Source organism: Falco naumanni, chromosome 7 (assembly GCF_017639655.2).
Source record: "Falco naumanni isolate bFalNau1 chromosome 7, bFalNau1.pat, whole genome shotgun sequence".
NCBI lineage: Eukaryota > Metazoa > Chordata > Aves > Falconiformes > Falconidae > Falco > Falco naumanni.
Genome location: NC_054060.1, coordinates 11,999,874 through 12,016,881, shown reverse-complemented (window position 1 = coordinate 12,016,881; position 17,008 = coordinate 11,999,874). Strand labels below are relative to the sequence as shown.

The 17,008-nt window shown below is 55.1% G+C and overlaps 2 protein-coding genes across 5 annotated transcripts in view; one reads left to right on the top strand and one right to left on the bottom strand.

Moving 5' to 3' along the window:
* Positions 1–38: 38 nt before the first annotated feature.
* On the top strand, positions 39–11,192 carry POLG (DNA polymerase gamma, catalytic subunit). 3 transcript variants are annotated; one of them, XM_040601152.1, is made up of 23 exons: positions 39–144; positions 736–1,342; positions 1,654–1,849; positions 2,302–2,469; positions 2,762–2,908; positions 3,119–3,198; positions 3,671–3,853; positions 3,993–4,153; positions 4,330–4,453; positions 4,524–4,748; positions 4,864–4,984; positions 5,176–5,247; positions 5,324–5,482; positions 5,734–5,894; positions 6,013–6,066; positions 6,166–6,283; positions 6,741–6,876; positions 6,979–7,225; positions 7,318–7,440; positions 7,748–7,919; positions 8,174–8,382; positions 9,426–9,586; positions 10,363–11,192. In XM_040601152.1, the coding sequence occupies exons 1-23, from the start codon at positions 54–56 to the stop codon at positions 10,422–10,424; spliced, it is 3,777 nt and encodes a 1,258-aa protein (XP_040457086.1). In that variant the 5' UTR covers positions 39–53; the 3' UTR covers positions 10,425–11,192. The 3 variants fall into 3 exon arrangements, with proteins under 3 accessions (XP_040457086.1, XP_040457085.1, XP_040457087.1); XM_040601151.1 differs by having other exon boundaries at positions 4,864–5,047; XM_040601153.1 differs by lacking the exons at positions 9,426–9,586; positions 10,363–11,192 and having other exon boundaries at positions 4,864–5,047; positions 8,100–8,292.
* The window catches only part of FANCI (FA complementation group I), a 25,447-nt gene continuing 18,364 nt past the window's right edge, over positions 9,926–17,008 (bottom strand). The window contains exons 27-37 of one of the 2 annotated variants that reach the window (XM_040601149.1): positions 16,750–16,801; positions 16,020–16,147; positions 15,818–15,886; positions 15,605–15,692; positions 15,120–15,304; positions 14,442–14,498; positions 14,302–14,361; positions 13,511–13,594; positions 12,361–12,456; positions 11,707–11,832; positions 9,926–10,870 (exon numbers count right to left, since the gene is read on the bottom strand). In XM_040601149.1, coding sequence (XP_040457083.1) covers positions 10,805–10,870; positions 11,707–11,832; positions 12,361–12,456; positions 13,511–13,594; positions 14,302–14,361; positions 14,442–14,498; positions 15,120–15,304; positions 15,605–15,692; positions 15,818–15,886; positions 16,020–16,147; positions 16,750–16,801 — 1,011 coding nt within the window. In that variant the 3' untranslated portion in view covers positions 9,926–10,804. The remainder of the gene's footprint in view (positions 10,871–11,706; positions 11,833–12,360; positions 12,457–13,510; positions 13,595–14,301; positions 14,362–14,441; positions 14,499–15,119; positions 15,305–15,604; positions 15,693–15,817; positions 15,887–16,019; positions 16,148–16,749; positions 16,802–17,008) is intronic. The other variant, XM_040601150.1, reaches the window with a different exon arrangement.

Here is a 17,008-nt window from a genome sequence, read left to right as displayed (position 1 = left end):
CAACCGCCGGTGGACCGTACCATGACCGCCGGGGGGGGTGGTGGCGGGGCGGGATGGGACGTCAGCGCGGCCGGAAGCTCCCCCGGGCGCCCCTGTTCGGAGCCGCCCCCCGGCCCAGGCCCGGGCTGCGCGCGCCGGCAGCAGGTGGGTGCCCGGGGCGAGTTGGTGTGGGGGTGGGGGTGCACGGGGGTGCACGGCTGCCTGCCTTGCACAGCTGCGAGGGTGCGTGTACGTGGCTGCAGGGGTGTTGCACGACTGCGGAGGGTGTTGCACGGCCGCGGGGGGGGTTGTTGCATGGCCGGGGGGGCGTGTTGCACGGCCGCGAGGGGGGCGGGTGTTGCACGGCCGCGGGGGGGATGTTGTACGGCCGCGAAGGGGGGGGGTGTTGCACGGCCGGGGGGGCGGGTGTTGCACGGCCGCGGGGGGGGGTGTTGCACGGCCGCGAAGGGGGGGGCGTTGCACGGCCGGGGGGGCGGGTGTTGCACGGCCGCGGGGGGGGGGTGTTGCACGGCCGCGGGGGGGGATGTTGTACGGCCGCGAAGGGGGGGGTGTTGCACGGCCGGGGGGGGCGGGTGTTGCACGGCCGCGGGGGGGGTGTTGCACGGCCGCGAAGGGGGGGGCGTTGCACGGCCGCGGGGGGCTTGCACGGCTGGGCAGCCCGGCCTCCCCCGCCGTGCGGTGCCGCGGGCCCCGGCTGTGCCCAGCCCGCCCCACGCTGTTACTCTCTCCGTGCAGCTCCGTGCTGGCAGCGCATCCCGGGGCGGGCAGGGATGAGGCGCTTGCTCTGGAGGAGGCCAGTGGCCACCAAGCCCCAGCGATGCACCTCCAGCTCCTCCGCCAGCCTCCCGCAGCCGGAGAGCCCGAGCCAGGAGCCCGCCGAGGGCCAGCGGCGCGTGAACCCCCTCAACATCCAGATGCTGTCCAGGACCCTCCACGAGCAGATCTTCCGGGGGGCCCAGGTCCACCACTCGGAGGCGGAGATCCAGAGGAGCGTGGAGCACCTGCAGCGCCATGACCTGTGGGGCAAGGAGACCTCCATGCTGCCCGACGTGGACCTGCAGCTGCCCCACATGTACGGGGATAACATCGATGAGCACTTTCGCCTTCTGGCACAGAAGCAGAGCTTGCCCTACCTGGAGGCGGCTCATGAGCTGCTGCAGTGCACGCTGCCCCCCATGCCCGCCCAGTGGGCCTGGCAGCTGGGCTGGACCCGCTACAGCCCCGACGGCCGGGCAGAAGCTGTTGACTTCCCCAAGGAGCGAGCGATGGTGCTGGATGTGGAGGTGTGCGTGGCTGATGGCCACTGCCCGACGCTGGCCGTGGCGGTCTCGCCGCATGCCTGGTGAGATGCAATGCCAGCAGTGACGCAGGCGGGGGGTCGTGGCAGCGGGGGGACAGCTTTGGGAAGGATGGGGATGCTTCTGAGTGGAGCCTTTTCCAGCAAACCGCTGCTGGCTTGGGGGGAGAACAGCGGAGCTCTAAAGCATGGCTGTGGGATGTGTGTCCTGGTTAGCCAGCACAGTGCTCCCCGGGGTCGATCGCCTCCCTCAGAGGGGCTCCTGCTCGACACCCCATGGCACAGCAGGGGCTTTTGGTGCTGGGAACCCATACTTTGATTTTTACAGCTGTGGGATCCCACATGTCCCTCTGCAGGTACTCATGGTGCAGCAAGCGGCTGCTGGAGCAGCGGTATTCCTGGTCCAGCCACCTCACCCTGGCCGACCTCATTCCTCTGGAGAGCCCGGCAGGTGCTGGCTGTGCTGGCAAGCAGGACTGGCTGGAGAGAGTGGTGGTGGGACACAACGTGGCCTTCGATCGGGCATTCATCAAGGAGCAGTACCTCATCCAGGTAATCCACAGTGCCATTGCTTCATGCCAGCAGCTGCAGTTTGTTACTCAGATGATAATTTGCATTGGTTCTTCGGGCTCATTTCGGCAGATGCTGTTGTCCACAGAAACACCAGGGCTGTGCTCGCCTTGTCTTGCGGAACAGGTTGAGGTTGGATCCCTTTAGAGGGAGATATTCTTGCAGCCCGTAAGGTTGCTGGAGCTTGCAGGGTTGCAGCTGGGGATGTGGCAGTAGCCTTTAAGCAGCTGACAGCCTGTGCTGGGGGTGCTCTTGGCTCTCAAAGGAGGGCTGCCGGGAGGCAAAGCTTTGCCTTGACAAAAGCAGTCTGAGCAGAGGACTTGCAGCTCTGTAACACAGGGCAGTGCTTGCTGGCAGCTACAGGAGATTTGGCAGCACATTTCTCTTCCAGCATATCCCAAACCATCTCTTTTCTCTCTCTTGGCCTGTCCCAGGGCTCCCGGTTACGTTTCCTGGACACCATGAGCATGCACATGGCCATCTCGGGGCTGACGGGCTTCCAGCGCAGCCTCTGGATGGCTGCCAAGCATGGCAAGAGGAAGGGGCTGCAGGAGGTCAAGCAACACATGAAGAAAACACGCAGCAAGATGGAGGGGCCAGCTGTGAGTAAGGGAGCTGAGCCGCTGCCAGTGGCGTGGGTGGCAGGGGACCATTTGATTCTGTAACAGGACTGCTTGATTCTTTAATGGAACTGTTTGCTCCTGTACTGGGACCACCTGCTGCTCTACTGGCAGAGTAGGAGCTGTTGGAGCAGCTCTGCTGGGTGAAGCTCTCCCAGTACCTTGCAGATGAGGTGGCGCTGGTTTAAAACGGGGCAGCAGCATCGTTTACCTCTCCTGATCTCGGCCGTGGCCTGTCCTTGTCCCACGCTGTCTGACCCTGTGTTGTTCGCAGATTACTTCCTGGGACTGGGTGCACGTCAGCAGCATCAACAACCTGGCAGACGTGCACGCGCTGTATGTCGGGGGGGAGCCGCTGGAGAAGGAGGCGCGGCAGCTCTTTGTGAAGGGGACCATGGCCGACGTCAGGAGTCACTTCCAGGTGTGTATGGCCATCCCAGCATCCTGACGGGCAGTGGGAGTGGGGTGGGAGTAGCTGCTGGTGTGGTTTCCATTTTGCTGCCTTTTCTTGCGAGGGCTTCGGGTGTGTGTGGGGCTGTGGTGTCCCCCATCCTCCCGCAGCCCCAGTGCCTTGCCCTGCGCTGGCAGAGGGGTGGCTGCTTTGCCTGCTCTCACCTCCCTCTGCTCCCAGGACCTGATGTCGTACTGTGCCCACGATGTCCAGGCCACCCACGAGGTGTTTCAGGAGCAGCTGCCACTCTTCATGGAGAGGTGAGAGACGCCGAGCTGGCTGGTGTTGGCCAAGGGGGCTGCAAGCTTGGCCAGCAGCAGGGAAGCTCCTGGTCCCTCTGGGGATGGGATGTGGCTCCTCTTGTCCTTAGGCTGGTGGTGGGAAGTTGGGGGGCCCTGAACACCTTTTCAGGAGAGACTTCAGACACCACCACCACCACCCTGCCCCTGTAGCTGAGAAGGAATAGACAGCACAGCGTGGCTGGAGGAGGCGAGCAGACTTAGAGGCAGATCAGTGATACAACTTAGGGGTTATTGCACAGGGTTTTAGGGCAGCAGCTTTTGTGCAGGGCAGGCAGAAGGTACAGGGATCCTCACGGGTTTAGGGGAAGAGCATCGAGGGTTGAATGAGTCTGGGAAACCATAGGTAAAGATACATTGATGTCGTAGTCTGGTGCTTCTAGGGCAAATCCCCTCCAGTAGACCTCTAATTCCTTGCTGCTTTGGGCCCTAGGTGTCCCCACCCTGTGACGTTTGCAGGGATGCTGGAGATGGGGGTGTCCTACCTGCCAGTCAATGGGAACTGGAAGAGGTACCTGGATGATGCTCAGGGAGTCTATGAGGAGCTGCAGAAGGAAATGAAGAAGTCCCTGATGAACCTGGCCAACGATGCCTGCCAGCTGCTACATGAGGACAGGTACCCATGGGCTGGAAGTGCCGGTCCAGCTGCTTGCAGGACAGAGACCAGACACTGGGTGGTCCTTGGGGGTCTGTGGGTGGGTGCTGGGGATGGGAGCACATCACAAAGCTGTGGTGTGACAACAGTGTATTGGTAGGTACAAGGATGACCCTTGGCTCTGGGATCTTGAGTGGGACACGCAGGAGTTTAAGCAGAAGAAGAATCCGAAGAAGAAGAAGAAGAAGGATCAGGATGGGAACAGCAAAGCCCCCCTGGCAGCAACAGGCACAGATGGGTCCACGCAGGAGTGGCAGGAAGGTGAGTGCAGCTGGTCCCCAGGGATGAGGGATGCTTGAGGGATGCCCTCCCGTGGGCACCCAGGTGAAGGGATGTGCTGGCAGGGTGAAGCATCTCTGACCTGTGTCCCTCTGCTGGGGCATACAGTGGGGTGGCACGGAGGGCTCTTTGACAGCCCATCTTCCTTGCCTCACCAGATCCTGGTCCCCCCAGCGAGGATGAGGAGCTGAAAGCCCCAGCAAGCCAGGTCTGCTTGGAGCATCTGAAGGAGACGGTCGCGCTGCAGCCCAAGAGACTCCAGCACCTGCCAGGCCATCCGGGGTGAGTTGGGGACCCTGGGTGTCCCCGGGGCTTGCCCTGCCCTCTCTAACCCGTCCCTGCTGCTCCCCAGCTGGTACCGCAAGCTGTGCCCGCGCCTGGAGGAGTCAGGGTGGGTGCCAGGACCCAGCCTCATCAGCCTGCAGATGAGGGTGACCCCAAAGCTGATGCGCCTGGCCTGGGATGGCTTCCCCCTTCATTACTCAGAGAAGCATGGCTGGGGCTACCTGGTGCCAGGGCGGCAGGACAATTTGCTGGCAGCCTCCTCGGAGACAGAGGGCTCCCCCTGCCCACACAGGTGAGAGGAATATAGTGGAGTGCCCCACTGGGGGCTGCCCCGCGGTGGGGTTTGGGAGCTCCCTGGGACCTTGCCCAGGTGGTGACACACAGAGCCCTCTCCTCTCCCCTGCCAGGGTGATCGAGTACCTGTACAGGCAGCACTGCCTGGAGAAAGGCAAGGAGCAGCCCCCAGTGCTGGAGGCTGCTGTGGAGGACGAGCTGCTGGTGATGGACAGCAGCACAATGTGGCAGAAGGTGAAGAAAGGGATGGAGGGTCTCTCGGTGGGAGAGAGAGATATGGGCTGCACTTCTTCCCATGTGCATGTGAAAACCAGCCCCATGTGTGGCTCCAGGGGCTGGAAGTAAGAAATTTCCTGTAATAAGTGTTAAAGTGCTGGAGAATTAGCGTTTGACCTGGCTTCCTCCGCTGTCCCTCTCTGCTGCAGGTGGAGGAGCTAGGCCAGCTGGAGGGGGACGTGGAGGACAAAATAGGCAGAGCAGAGCCGAGCCTGGCACAGGTAAAAGGGGTTTCCTGCGGGATGGAGTGGTGGGTTGGTCACTCTTCCCGTAACTTCCCTCTCCCACCATGCCCAGGGTGTTCCTGGCATCACCTCGCATGGCTGGTCACAAGAAGGGATGGAGGAGCTGCATAAGCTGCCAGAAGTGAGGAGCCAGCCCTCATACCACCACGGCAATGGTCCCTACAATGATGTCAACATCCCTGGGTGCTGGTTCTTCAAGCTGCCCCACAAGGCGAGTTGGGTGCTCCTGGGGCTCTTCCTGAGGGCTTCCCAGTCACCCTGCATCCCAGCTCCCCTGGTCCTGCTGCACAGCTGTGTTACCTTGCCTGTCACCCGAGTGCTGCAGCACTCCTGGGACCCCTGGGATCTTGTTCCATGGGACCGGGTGGTGGAGATGCATCACTAGCTGGGGCAGGAGGCACAGAGCTTTACTGATATTTAGTGGTGGCACACTGAGCTCTGGCACCTCTTTTGCTGCTAAAGGACGGGAACGATAACAATGTGGGAAGCCCTTTTGCCAAGGATTTCCTGCCTCAGATGGAGGATGGCACCCTGCGGGCTGCCGTGGGCCGCACCCACGGGACCAGAGCCCTTGAGATTAACAAAATGATCTCATTTTGGAGGAATGCTCACAAGCGGATCAGGTGAGCAGCTGCTTTCAGCTGAATCATGACATCCTGCAGGTAGAGGCTGCGTTGCAGCTGGGGGAGGTTGTGCAGATGTCGGGGGCTCAGCATCTCACCTGCTGCATGTTCCCCCCAGTTCCCAGATGGTGGTGTGGCTGAAGAAGGGGGAGCTGCCTCGTGTGGTGACCAGGTATGGCGGGGAATGGCCCCAGCTGGGACTGTGGTCCCCTCTGTGCCGCACCGGGAGGGCTCTCGCAGGATGATGCTCTCACGCTCACCTCTGTCCCAGGCACCCTGACTACAATGAGGAGGATGATTACGGAGCCATCCTGCCGCAGGTGGTGACCGCAGGCACCATCACCCGGCGGGCGGTGGAGCCCACATGGCTGACGGCCAGCAACGCCCGGGTATGGCCACCCTTGGGTCCCTGTGGGGGTGTTTGGGGGCACCCTCTGTGTGCTTTGGACTTGTGGGAGCAGGCTGGGTTGGAAGTAGGAGTTGAGGCTGGGTGCTGGGTTTGAGGGGGCAGGGCTGGTGCTGGGGCCCTTCTCTTGCTGATGTGCTTGGGAGAAGGGAAGGAGTCAGCAGAGGCTCCTGAGCTTCAAAATTTGGTGAAAGGAGAAAACATGGAAGCACTGGTTTCTGACCTTCCCTAAGCTCCCCATCTTCCACGCTGGAGGAGCCCAGGGGGCGTAACCAAGTGGGTGATGCCCCATGTATACGTTAAACCTGGTTTTGACTTTCGGAGCAAAATTTAGGGGCATAGGGAGCGCCATGCTGGCAAGCCACAGCTGCGGGAGGAAGGCTGCTCCTCTGCCGCTGAAGAGGTGAGGCGCGGGCTGAGCTGGGAGTTGTGTCCCACAGGCCGACCGGGTGGGCAGTGAGCTGAAAGCCATGGTCCAGGTTCCACCCGGCTACTCCCTGGTGGGCGCGGATGTGGATTCCCAGGAGCTCTGGATAGCTGCTGTCCTTGGCGAGGCGCACTTTGCTGGCATGCACGGTGAGCTGGGGCTGCGCTGCGGGGGAATGGCTTTAGTGGGTAGTGGGGTGATCCCCTGAGCCTGGTCCCGTTTGGTGTCTGACCCCTGATGCTCTCCCGCAGGCTGTACGGCCTTCGGCTGGATGACTCTGCAGGGGAAGAAGAGCAACGCGACAGACCTGCACAGCAAGACGGCCACCACAGTGGGCATCAGCCGGGAGCACGCCAAAATCTTCAACTACGGGCGCATCTACGGGGCTGGGCAGCCCTTCGCTGAGCGGCTGCTGATGCAGTTCAACCATCGGCTGACACAGGAGCAGGCTCGTGAGAAGGCTCAGCGGATGTATGCGGTCACCAAGGGTGTCCGGAGGTAGGCGGTGCCTGGGGAGGTGGAGGGTGAGCGGGGACAGGGATGGTGGCAGTGTCCCACGGGACCTTGGCATGGGTCACTCTCCCCTCCAGGTTTCATCTCTCTGAGGAGGGAGAGTGGCTGGTGAGGGAGCTGGACCTGACTGTGGACAGGGCGGAGGATGGATCAGTGTCAGCCCAGGATGTCCAGCAGCTCCAGAGAGAAGCCATGAAATGGTGAGATGCTCCAACCCCACATGTCTCTGGTGGCATCAGGATGTGAGGTGGAGGGAGCTGCAGCCCCACATGCAGTGGGCAGAGAAGGGAGATGGGGCTGGGTAGTTCAGTCCCTTCCAGCTCCCTCCCCCAGGGCTGAGTAGGTTTGATCCGGGGGCTCTTGGTCTCTCCCAGTGAGCAGTTACCAGTAGAAGGCTACAGGGGCTCATCCAGCTGCCCCAAAACCAGGAGAGGGTGTTTGAGATTCTCAAACGGGGCCAGCAGCCTCCTCCCCCACTTCTAGCAAACCTCCCCTCTGCCCCACCAGCTCCCGGAGGAAGAAGAAGTGGAACGTGGTGGAGCACCGTGTGTGGTCTGGAGGCACTGAGTCTGAGATGTTCAACAAGCTGGAGAGCATTGCCTTATCCCCCTCCCCACAGACACCGGTGCTGGGCTGCCACATCAGCAGGGCCCTGGAGCCCGCCGTGGCCAAGGGGGAGGTAAGGACATGGCTCTGTGCTGCTGCGCTTGTCTTCTCCAAAACGGCAACCCCATGTTCAGCCCTTATAGGCTGGAGACCCAGTAGGCTCTTGGAGCCATGCAAGAAGCCCGTTGCCCCTTTTCTCGATCTGCATGCCATCAAGAAAACCCAACCGCCCTGAGCCTAACACTTCTTCCAGGAGCTCTCCTGTCCTGGGACCAGGCCCTGGACCCCAGTGCTCTCTCAGCGTCCGTCCGTGTTTCCTTTCCCCAGTTTCTGACCAGCAGAGTGAACTGGGTGGTGCAGAGCTCGGCCGTTGACTATCTGCACCTCATGCTCGTTGCCATGAAGTGGCTCTTCGAGGAGTTTGACATCAATGGGCGCTTCTGCATCAGCATCCACGATGAGGTGCGCTACCTGGTCCAGCAGCAAGATCGTTACCGGGCAGCCCTGGCCCTGCAGATCACCAACCTCCTCACACGGTGAGATGTGACTCCTGGGGACAAACACCAGTGCCTCTGGGGTGGGACAGGGCAGGCTCAAGCGACTGGGGTGACAGCAGAGGTGTTAGCTTTGCCCGCAGCAGGCTGGTGCAGAGCCGTTTTCTGCTCAAGGGCAGTTGGCAGTGCTGGAGGTTGCAGTTCCTTCAGGTGTGACCTGGGTGGCTATAAATGGAGCTGGGCTTTGGCTTCCAGGGATAATGTGCTGGCAAGAGGGGGATCTCATCAGCTTTTGGCTCCTGCAGCGCTGGTCCCAATCGTTCAGCTCTGCTGAGATGCCAGCGCGTTGCGTCCTGCTCCCTTCGGGTCTGCAGCCGTGGCGTGGCAGCAGCCCTTGGGCTCGATGGAGCAGCCGGGAGCCTGCAACTGTCCCCATCCCTTGTCTCCCCCCCGCCCTCAGGGGACAGCAAAGGGGCATGGCTCCTGCTGCTGCGAGCACCAGCGCAGCTGCCCCTCCCGCAGCAGGGGCTGTTCTTGCTGCTTCCCTGCCCCAGCAAAGTGAAGCTCAGCCTAGAAAGCTCCTGACCTCACGGGGTCCCTTCGCTCCGGCTGTGGCACAGCCAGCTTTGCCAGGTCCCCTTCCCGCACTGTGGGGCGTTCGGTTATCTGGGAGCTGGCTGAAGTGGAGGTTTTCTGCTGCGCTGAGGCAGGGATACAGCAAACAGCCTCTCTGTGCTGGTTTGTGGCTTTGTGCCGGCTCCTGCAAGCACAGGGCTTCCTGCTGGGAAAATCCAGCACCTGCTCTGCCATTAGCCAGCTGCGAGGGGCTGGGTTCTTCCTTTCTTCCGAGGAGGCTCAGTGTACCCGTACGCTGTTCCTCCCACATCCACTTTGGCAATACCTGACCCTTGTGCCACGTGGTACTTAAAAAGCACCTTGTCTCCCAGCTGCTGAGTGACGTGGGTGCGAGGTGACCTGTCATCGATGGCTGGCCAGTGCTTTGTGAGGCTGCGGCTGATCACACCCAGGTGTGACAAGGCTAAGGGTGATGTAGCACCTTCCCACCTGGTCTTTTGTTCTTCCAGGTGCATGTTTGCCTACAAACTCGGCCTCCAGGATCTGCCGCAGTCGGTGGCTTTCTTCAGCGCAGTGGATGTTGACCAGTGCTTAAGGAAAGAGGTGACCATGAACTGCGTGACGCCATCAAACCCAACCGGGATGGAGAAGAAGTACGGCATCCCTCAAGGTGAGCGACGCCGGCGCGAGCTAACCCCGCCGCAATCCCTGCTGCACAGGGCTCCCCAGCTTAGGTGGAACATGTGGCCTGAGCAGTCGTTCCCCGAGGGCAGAGGTACCTCGAGAGCCCCTTGCTTCTGACCCATCGCAGCCGCTCCCCTGGTGCCAGCCCCTCCCTACCCTCTTCCCTTTCTTGATCCTCTGAGTTTGTGCTGCAGCTTCCACATACCTGAGTGACGAGCTGGGCCTGGCTCGGTTACCCCCCCGCACCTTTGCTTTGAGCCCTCCTGTGCACCAGGTCGCATTGCTGCCTTTCCGACATGAGGCACCTCAACAACTTTGTATATATTGCCCACCCTTAAGGAACTTTTATTAGGAGGTTACAGACAAAGGGTGCTTTTAGAAACAGGACTTTTGTTCTGCGGGCAAAAAAGGCACTTCTGTTTTCACCAAGAACAAGGCAAATTAAACAAGTGCATTGCATCAAGGTCAGCAAAAACACAACAGCAAAACCAGCCTCGCCCCAGGAAGCTGTTGCCTCTCTGCTTCTCAGGAGCTGCCCCCAGCAGGCAGCTTCGACTCCAAGGCAGAACAGCTCCTGTTTCCAGCTTCCTACTGGTGCTGGCTGTTGTGTTCACACCACCGCACAAAGCAGAACTTTGAATAAATTTAGGGCTTTTTGTGCTATGCGCTCTGAACTAAAGCAAATCATGACCGTCACTCTCTTATGTTACGCAGTCTCTGTACTGCAGAATGCAGGGAACTGATTGTCCCATTGTCTTCCAGGAGAAGCTCTGGATATATACCAGCTAATTGAAATAACCAAAGGTTCACTGGAGAAGAAATAATGACGCTAGAGTGCCAGAATGACAATTGTCCAGATTGCGTGCCAGGGCCTGGCTGTCCTTTCAGAAGGTGATATTTTGGCAAGGACTGATCCCGGTCACTCAGTTTCCTTTTTGCTGTAAGAAGGGATGTTGGTGGGGAAGAAGATTTTGATAGCAGCACCTTCGAAGAGCAGAGGTGCTTCTGAGGGCAGCAGCCAGCTGTAAAACCCAAGACGGGGCCAGAAGCGCTGCTTGCGCACCCGTGGGCACAAAGGAGGAAGTCATACGAGTACTTGGCTGGTTGTTTCTCTTGCCATCAGCTCTGTACACGCAGTTGTCCCAAGACCAAGGCGAGTCTGCCACAGGCGCTGTGGGAGGAGGCGGCAGCAGCAACCCCAGCTTTACTTTTTTCGCTGTCTCTTCTTTTTGGGTTCCTGGTTCTCATCTGTCTGCTCCGCTGTGCTGCTCTGGAGGGGGTGGGAGACAGCAGCAGTACACAATGTGATTGGTTTTGTGTGATTAGTCTAAGCAATGTTTACGTAAAGCAAGAAACCAGATGTACAGAACAGGATTTGACTCTCTTCCTCCCTAACAAAATGACCTGCCTATGCAACTCATCTCACCCACTGAGACTTTCCCTATAGAACCCCCACCCCACCCCAATTAATACTGGAACTTAGACCACAGATTATCAATGGCACAGGAGAGGGACCGTTTGTGCTGGGGTTTGGGTTGTTGAAACACTCAGGAAAATATGGACAGAAGCACCAATAAAAACCTGGACAATCAGCAAAGTAAATTGTTTATTTTTTTTATCCAGCACAGGTTGCGCTACTTTCGCCAGCACTATCTGGTAGAGGAGGTGGGTCTGAGGAGAATTATACCCTGCAGAGTTTGCTCTGCCAGGTGTTGATTTACAAAAGTCAGCCTGGATGCAAAACCACTTTCCATGGTGCAAAACACCACCACGCTGCAAAGGTCTGGTCCCGGCAAGCCAGTAGGTCCTCAGAGGTAACGCTGATAGACCACTCTGCTTGCTAAGGCAAACAACAAGGTGTTAAGAGCAGTCTCACTTCCCTAAGACCAGAGATACAGACAACTGGTGCATGGAAATAGAGGTTACTCAAGGCAAGGGGGTGTTAGCCAGACTAACTGTTTACTCCTTTGTATCAGGTTAGGTGTTAGAGCTAATCCAGGGAAGACAAACTGTCCTAACTTCACATTTGCCTGCACAGCTGACAAACACAGCTGGCCTCAGAAGAGGAGGAAATCTATCAGTAAAAGCAGCTAAATGAGTTCTAACCTGGTCGTTGTCTGGCTCGTTTTCAGCATCCCTTGTGTTACGCTCTCGTAACGCGCTGTCTAGCATGGATGCGTTGATGCGGAAGTCCCGGGAGGTGCTTAGCTTCATGTATTGCATCAAGTTCACCTGCAGCAACCAGCGGGAGAGGACATTATGCTATTAGCATCTTAGTTTTCTACACTGCCTAGTCCTTTGCACAGCACTGGAACAGAACCCATCACAGTAATAATGCAGGACTGAAGCAAAAGGTAGGTGACAAAGCACCTGCCTCCACACAATCCTGTGGCCCATTTTTGTTTTCCTAAAAGCCAAGTGATTGCCCGTGTCTCTCAGTCTCATGATGTACCTCATCATGGTACATGTCTCTAGGCAGCTGGCGTTAAGTGGGCAAGTTTTTGCTCAGCCAGAAACCACACGATGTTAGGTCACCGGCAGTACTGCCATTGGCACCTGCTGGCATCAGCATGGCAGTAATTCAGTAGTGTTGGGCCATGAGCTTGGGCAAAGGCCGACAGAGGTGCAAGGTCCTTACACCTTCTTAATCTGAACATTAACAGAAACTTTGAAAGGTGGACCAGCAATAGCCCCCCACCATGCCATTGATCCCACTGTTCCACTGAGTTTAGGTCACAGAAGAGCTCTGCTTTATGTTACCTTTGTTTTCTTGGAGAGATGGATAAGGAACTTCTCATACTGCTCTATTGCAAAAATCAGGTTTGGGATTGGCTTGGTGTCCCGAAGCACCTTAGCCTGGAACGCAGAAGGAAGTGTGACAGAGCAGATTTGGAAGTGAACAATGACACTGTAGCATGACATGAAGACCACAACACTCCCAGTTTAGAAAAGTGTCTTCAGTAGCCTTGCTCCATACCAGTCCTGTCCCAGCAAGCCCTGCCAGTGTTGTTACTGGTTCTAAAATTGGCTCTCACGATGGTTCTGCAGCAAGGCTCTCCCATCTATTCTTTTGTACTTTGCCTGCAGTCCACAGCCCTGATATGCCTGACAGCCATCAGGGCAAGAGTTCTCTGCTCCAGCTCTGCAAAGGCGTCACAAGCATATACCTTCCATGCAATGAGCACGTTGATGTTTCACCATATTTTTGTCCTGTTTATTTACCACCACTAATGTTTGTTTCCCATGGCGACAGTGGTAAAAAAAAGTACATGCAGCATTTCAGCCCATTTCTACACACTCAGGAAATTACTGGGAAGATCATGCTTGTGGCTTTTAAACCCTTAAGATCACAGGAATGTCTGGGACAACTGATGAGACAGAGGAAACGCTGGCTGGGAGCACAAAGGACGTAAAAGACCCGGAACCTACCAGCTGGCTCAATTGTTCCCAACCAAATCATCCAGTTATTCTCAACTGCCTTGCTTTAGCAGAATCCACTACTTCATCTTTAAATGTACTAAGAAAATTAAGAAACACTGAAACAGAGTGCACTATTGGTTCCAGTAAGTTAGCCCATTTCTGTAATTTCATAGCTTACCCCAAATGATAAAATACCAGGCAAGACAGACTATCCAGACTTGACCTTTATTTCATGTCTGTGGCTTTTAGGCTGCATTTAGCGAAGGTGGCATTTTTCTTGGCTTTTTCTGGTTGTTTTTTATTTGTTTGTTTGAGGTTTTTTATACTTCTCTCTGAAGTTAAGGCAGATTAAATTTGATTTTTACTTAAGGGCCCAAATGACAATTTGTCATTGGTGATTTGTAAGAAGCCACCAGGTAACACAAGCCTTGAGGTAGGATCCCAAGTTCAAATACAGCCCATATTCTAATAGAGAGCGAGTCAATCTTACCATGACTGTGGAGATTGCAGCAGCTTCATCCTCTTTCTTCCTTTTCTTCTCTTCTGCAAAGCTTAAGCTCTCACTGTGGATGTTCTGGAGGAGGATGCCAAAAGATGTGGTATTAGAGGATAAGCAGGGAAGAAAAGCCAGAGAAGTCTTTGCTCTGGCCAGCTAACAGCATTACCAGCTAGATGACAGAAAGGTAGTGATACAAGAAGGATGGAACTGGAAGTAATCTCAAAAAAAGAAGGAAAATAAAATGAACGTCATAATTTATACATTCAGAAATGTGTGAGAAGTCGCCAGGAATGCTAGCTCTGCACACCCCTCCACCCTCCCCAATATGCTACCCCTCTTGTACAGTTCTTGTGGTCCTCACTCCAGCATCCGATTCCTCTCCAAGCAGCTAAATCCCCATCTCTGGCACTGCAGTCTTTGGCACCCACATTATTTTACACTGTGGTGACTGCAGTGTTGTTGACCTTTATTTGCCATTGTGGTTAACAGCAGTACTAACGTCATCCAAAAAAACGCCACATGAACAGAGGGGGGAAAAAAAACCAACTAAAAACCAGCTCCTCAAACACTCTTCCTTCCCTGCTCAAGCAGAAAGCAGCACGCTCGGTCCCAATGGTGCTCAAATGTCTTATGCTATTATTTGACATGGTAAAGCTTGAACGGTAGGAAACTCAAGTCATGTCAAGAGGATTAATAATCCCCAAAGGTGCCCATATCCTGCAGTTGATAACAGCACTCAGCTTCAGATTGACTGTGATTTTGCCAGTTAATGTAGGCCTTACCTGTACATATGTAATGAATGAGTAACACTGTGGGGTCAAATGGGAACCCGAGAGCTTCACCTGCGAAGAAGCAGAGAGGTTGGCGTTACTCCTAACTTAAGGCAATGAGCCATTCCCTCCAGCAATTTGCTCACACTCACCAGTTTTTCCAGCCTTCCGGGAATCGTATTGGAGGTACTGCGACAAGCTTGGATATACTGCAAGGAAAACATGACAGAGTCTCTTCTAGGTACACTGTTCCCATCCTGCAACATGTACTTCCAGGCAGGGCTCAAAGCAGCTTATCCAATGGCACAGTGGCAAGGGCAGAATTTGCGAGAATTATCCTCCCCAGTGGCCTGCTACATCCCAGATGCCATGTCTGCATTCCTAGAGCTGAGAGCCCTCTGGGGTATTCACCACCTTGTCTAAAACGAGCTCCCAGTGGCCAGGTCTGATGCTTCCAGCCTTAGATAGGAATGAGTGGCTAGGGCAGGACTGCGGAGCACTGCGAGAACCCTGCTAGTGCTGTCCATCATGGCACACTGCTGCATACAGGGGAACCGACAAGGTACACTGGAAAGAGCCAGTCCAAGACACGCACAGCCAAATTCAGCTGGAGAGCAGCTTTCCTTTACCTCCACTGGCACAACTATCACTGCTCAGAAAGGTCACAAAATTGAGGGCACGAAAGCTAAAGGAATGACTCAACTCCTGCAAGAGATCAACAGCCAGTCCTGAGCATAGCTGCTGCCAGGGGTCACTGTGAGCTTGCTGTAGCAGATGGGGGAAAAGTTTTTAGATCCTAGCCAGTCCCCTGTCAGCACAGCAGCACTCACATGTTTGATGAGGGAGGTGAGAATTGCGTATGTCTTGCTGAGGCTTCTCAGCAGCGTGTCCACACAGCTCCCTGCAGGGAGTGCTGTCTGTACCAGCTCATGATAAACTGTCAGCAGAGTTCCCAGCTGCAGAATTACACCTTTCTCCAGAGCCTGAGTTTGGTTTGATGCTTGAGAAGAGTCTTCTAGAAGAGATTAATACCTGGTGAATGTATGTCTAATTAATCCAATTATGCAGGTGGGAGGCACGAAAGACCACCTTTGTCTGGTGCACAAAGCACCAGCATGGCACAGGGAAAATAATCGCCGGAGGGATTTTGTGACAACACACTCTGTCTTACATTGTTCGCGTGGAACCAGCTCAAGGGAGGGTTTAACCTGCCCTCAGATGATGCTACCCCAAAATCCCAAAAGATCTTTTTGCTCTCTGTCTTCATCTGTTTTTGACAAAGGTGTAACAGTAAGAAGTGGACCACTTTTATTACCTGATGTGTCTGATCCCAGACTGGTGAGTTTCTTGATAAGCCAATCCACCTCTTCAAGGACCTTATCCGCCTGACTCAGAACCAGCAGCTAAGACAGAAATATCAATAACAAAAGAGGTCTTTGGAGTTTGACAGAACAGGAACCTACAAGCCACTCGTGGCAGAGTAGCCCTGGACACTACAGGTTTTTCCATACACAATATTTTGACTCACACAGACAGTAGGGGCTGCAGTCTTGGCATTCACTATGGCAAAATGGGACTGACTCTCCACTTCTATGTCCTGGTCAGAGGAGAGAAAACAAATTCTGATGAGTAAAACTTCAGCTGCTGTCACATAGTTTGTGCTGGAGATGTGCTCAATTCTGCCCTGACAGCACTAAATGATGAAGAATTAGGCTGCTTCTGCATCATACCTGATCTATGTCTCCCAGGCAAGCATGGATGTCTTGCGCGAGTTCACGCAGCAGACTGACAGGACTCTTGTATAGAACATGGAGACTGAAGAGCAGAGACAGCAAACCCTTACAGCAAGCGATATCCTCTGTGGGGATGGGAAAAGAAAACAACACATTACTAGGTGCACAGCTCCCCTAGCTATTTAGGAACATCAGGCATCCAGTGAGGGAAAGACTCAGATTCAATACGAATTTAACAGGCTGCATTCCCAGAAATGATACACAGTAGGTGAAAATCCTATCAAAATACCACAGCCACAAAAGCTGAGTTTACAACATCGGGCATCCCATATAATACTGCAAGAGGAAGTATGGCTCACTGGAGCCCTCAGGTCATAGAAAAATGATGACCAGAAGCACTGAGGAAGCGCAATACAAACTCTTCCCACAGTGCTCTCTTTCCAGAGTGTAAATCCAGATCTGAGCAACAGATGTGCTAAATAACAAGGGAGAAAAGTCAAGTAAGTAAGTGGCTTCTCTTTCTTCAGCAACACTAATATTTAGAGAGATGAAGTTTCTTCCCTAATACTTGTGCTAATAACCACAGTGTCATGGCGTTCTGCCACAGAACAGGGCCTGGTATCTGTAACGAAAAGGTAAAACCAGGACAGACAAGAGCAGAGCATCTCAGATTCTAATATCAGACCTGACACACCACATCTAAACATGCTCCCCAAAGCTTACTTACCGAGAGCATTTTCTTTGCAAACTTTGGCTGTCCAAGTCAGGAATTGAAGGAACTGTATAAGGGGAGAAAAGATATCATGGTTTTGAAACAGAATTTGAAGCACAAAACTAATAATAAAAATAAATAAAATTCAAGACAATGAATCACAGCAAAGGAAGATGGGCAGAGTCCCCTTCTGGCAGAAAGGCACCCAGCCATGCTCTGCGAAGTTCCACAAGGGACACTTAACTTACTAAGAAGTGAAAAGCTGAGATCCAGG

Bases quoted from the DNA above. Each gene is read 5' to 3' on its own strand.
- POLG (XM_040601151.1), top strand. From the start codon at position 54: ATGGGACGTCAGCGCGGCCGGAAGCTCCCCCGGGCGCCCCTGTTCGGA. The intron at 4,454-4,523 runs GTGAGTTGGGGA...GCTGCTCCCCAG, and splicing joins CACCTGCCAGGCCATCCGGG to CTGGTACCGCAAGCTGTGCC. The intron at 5,048-5,175 runs GTGCATGTGAAA...TCTCTGCTGCAG, and splicing joins TGGGCTGCACTTCTTCCCAT to GTGGAGGAGCTAGGCCAGCT.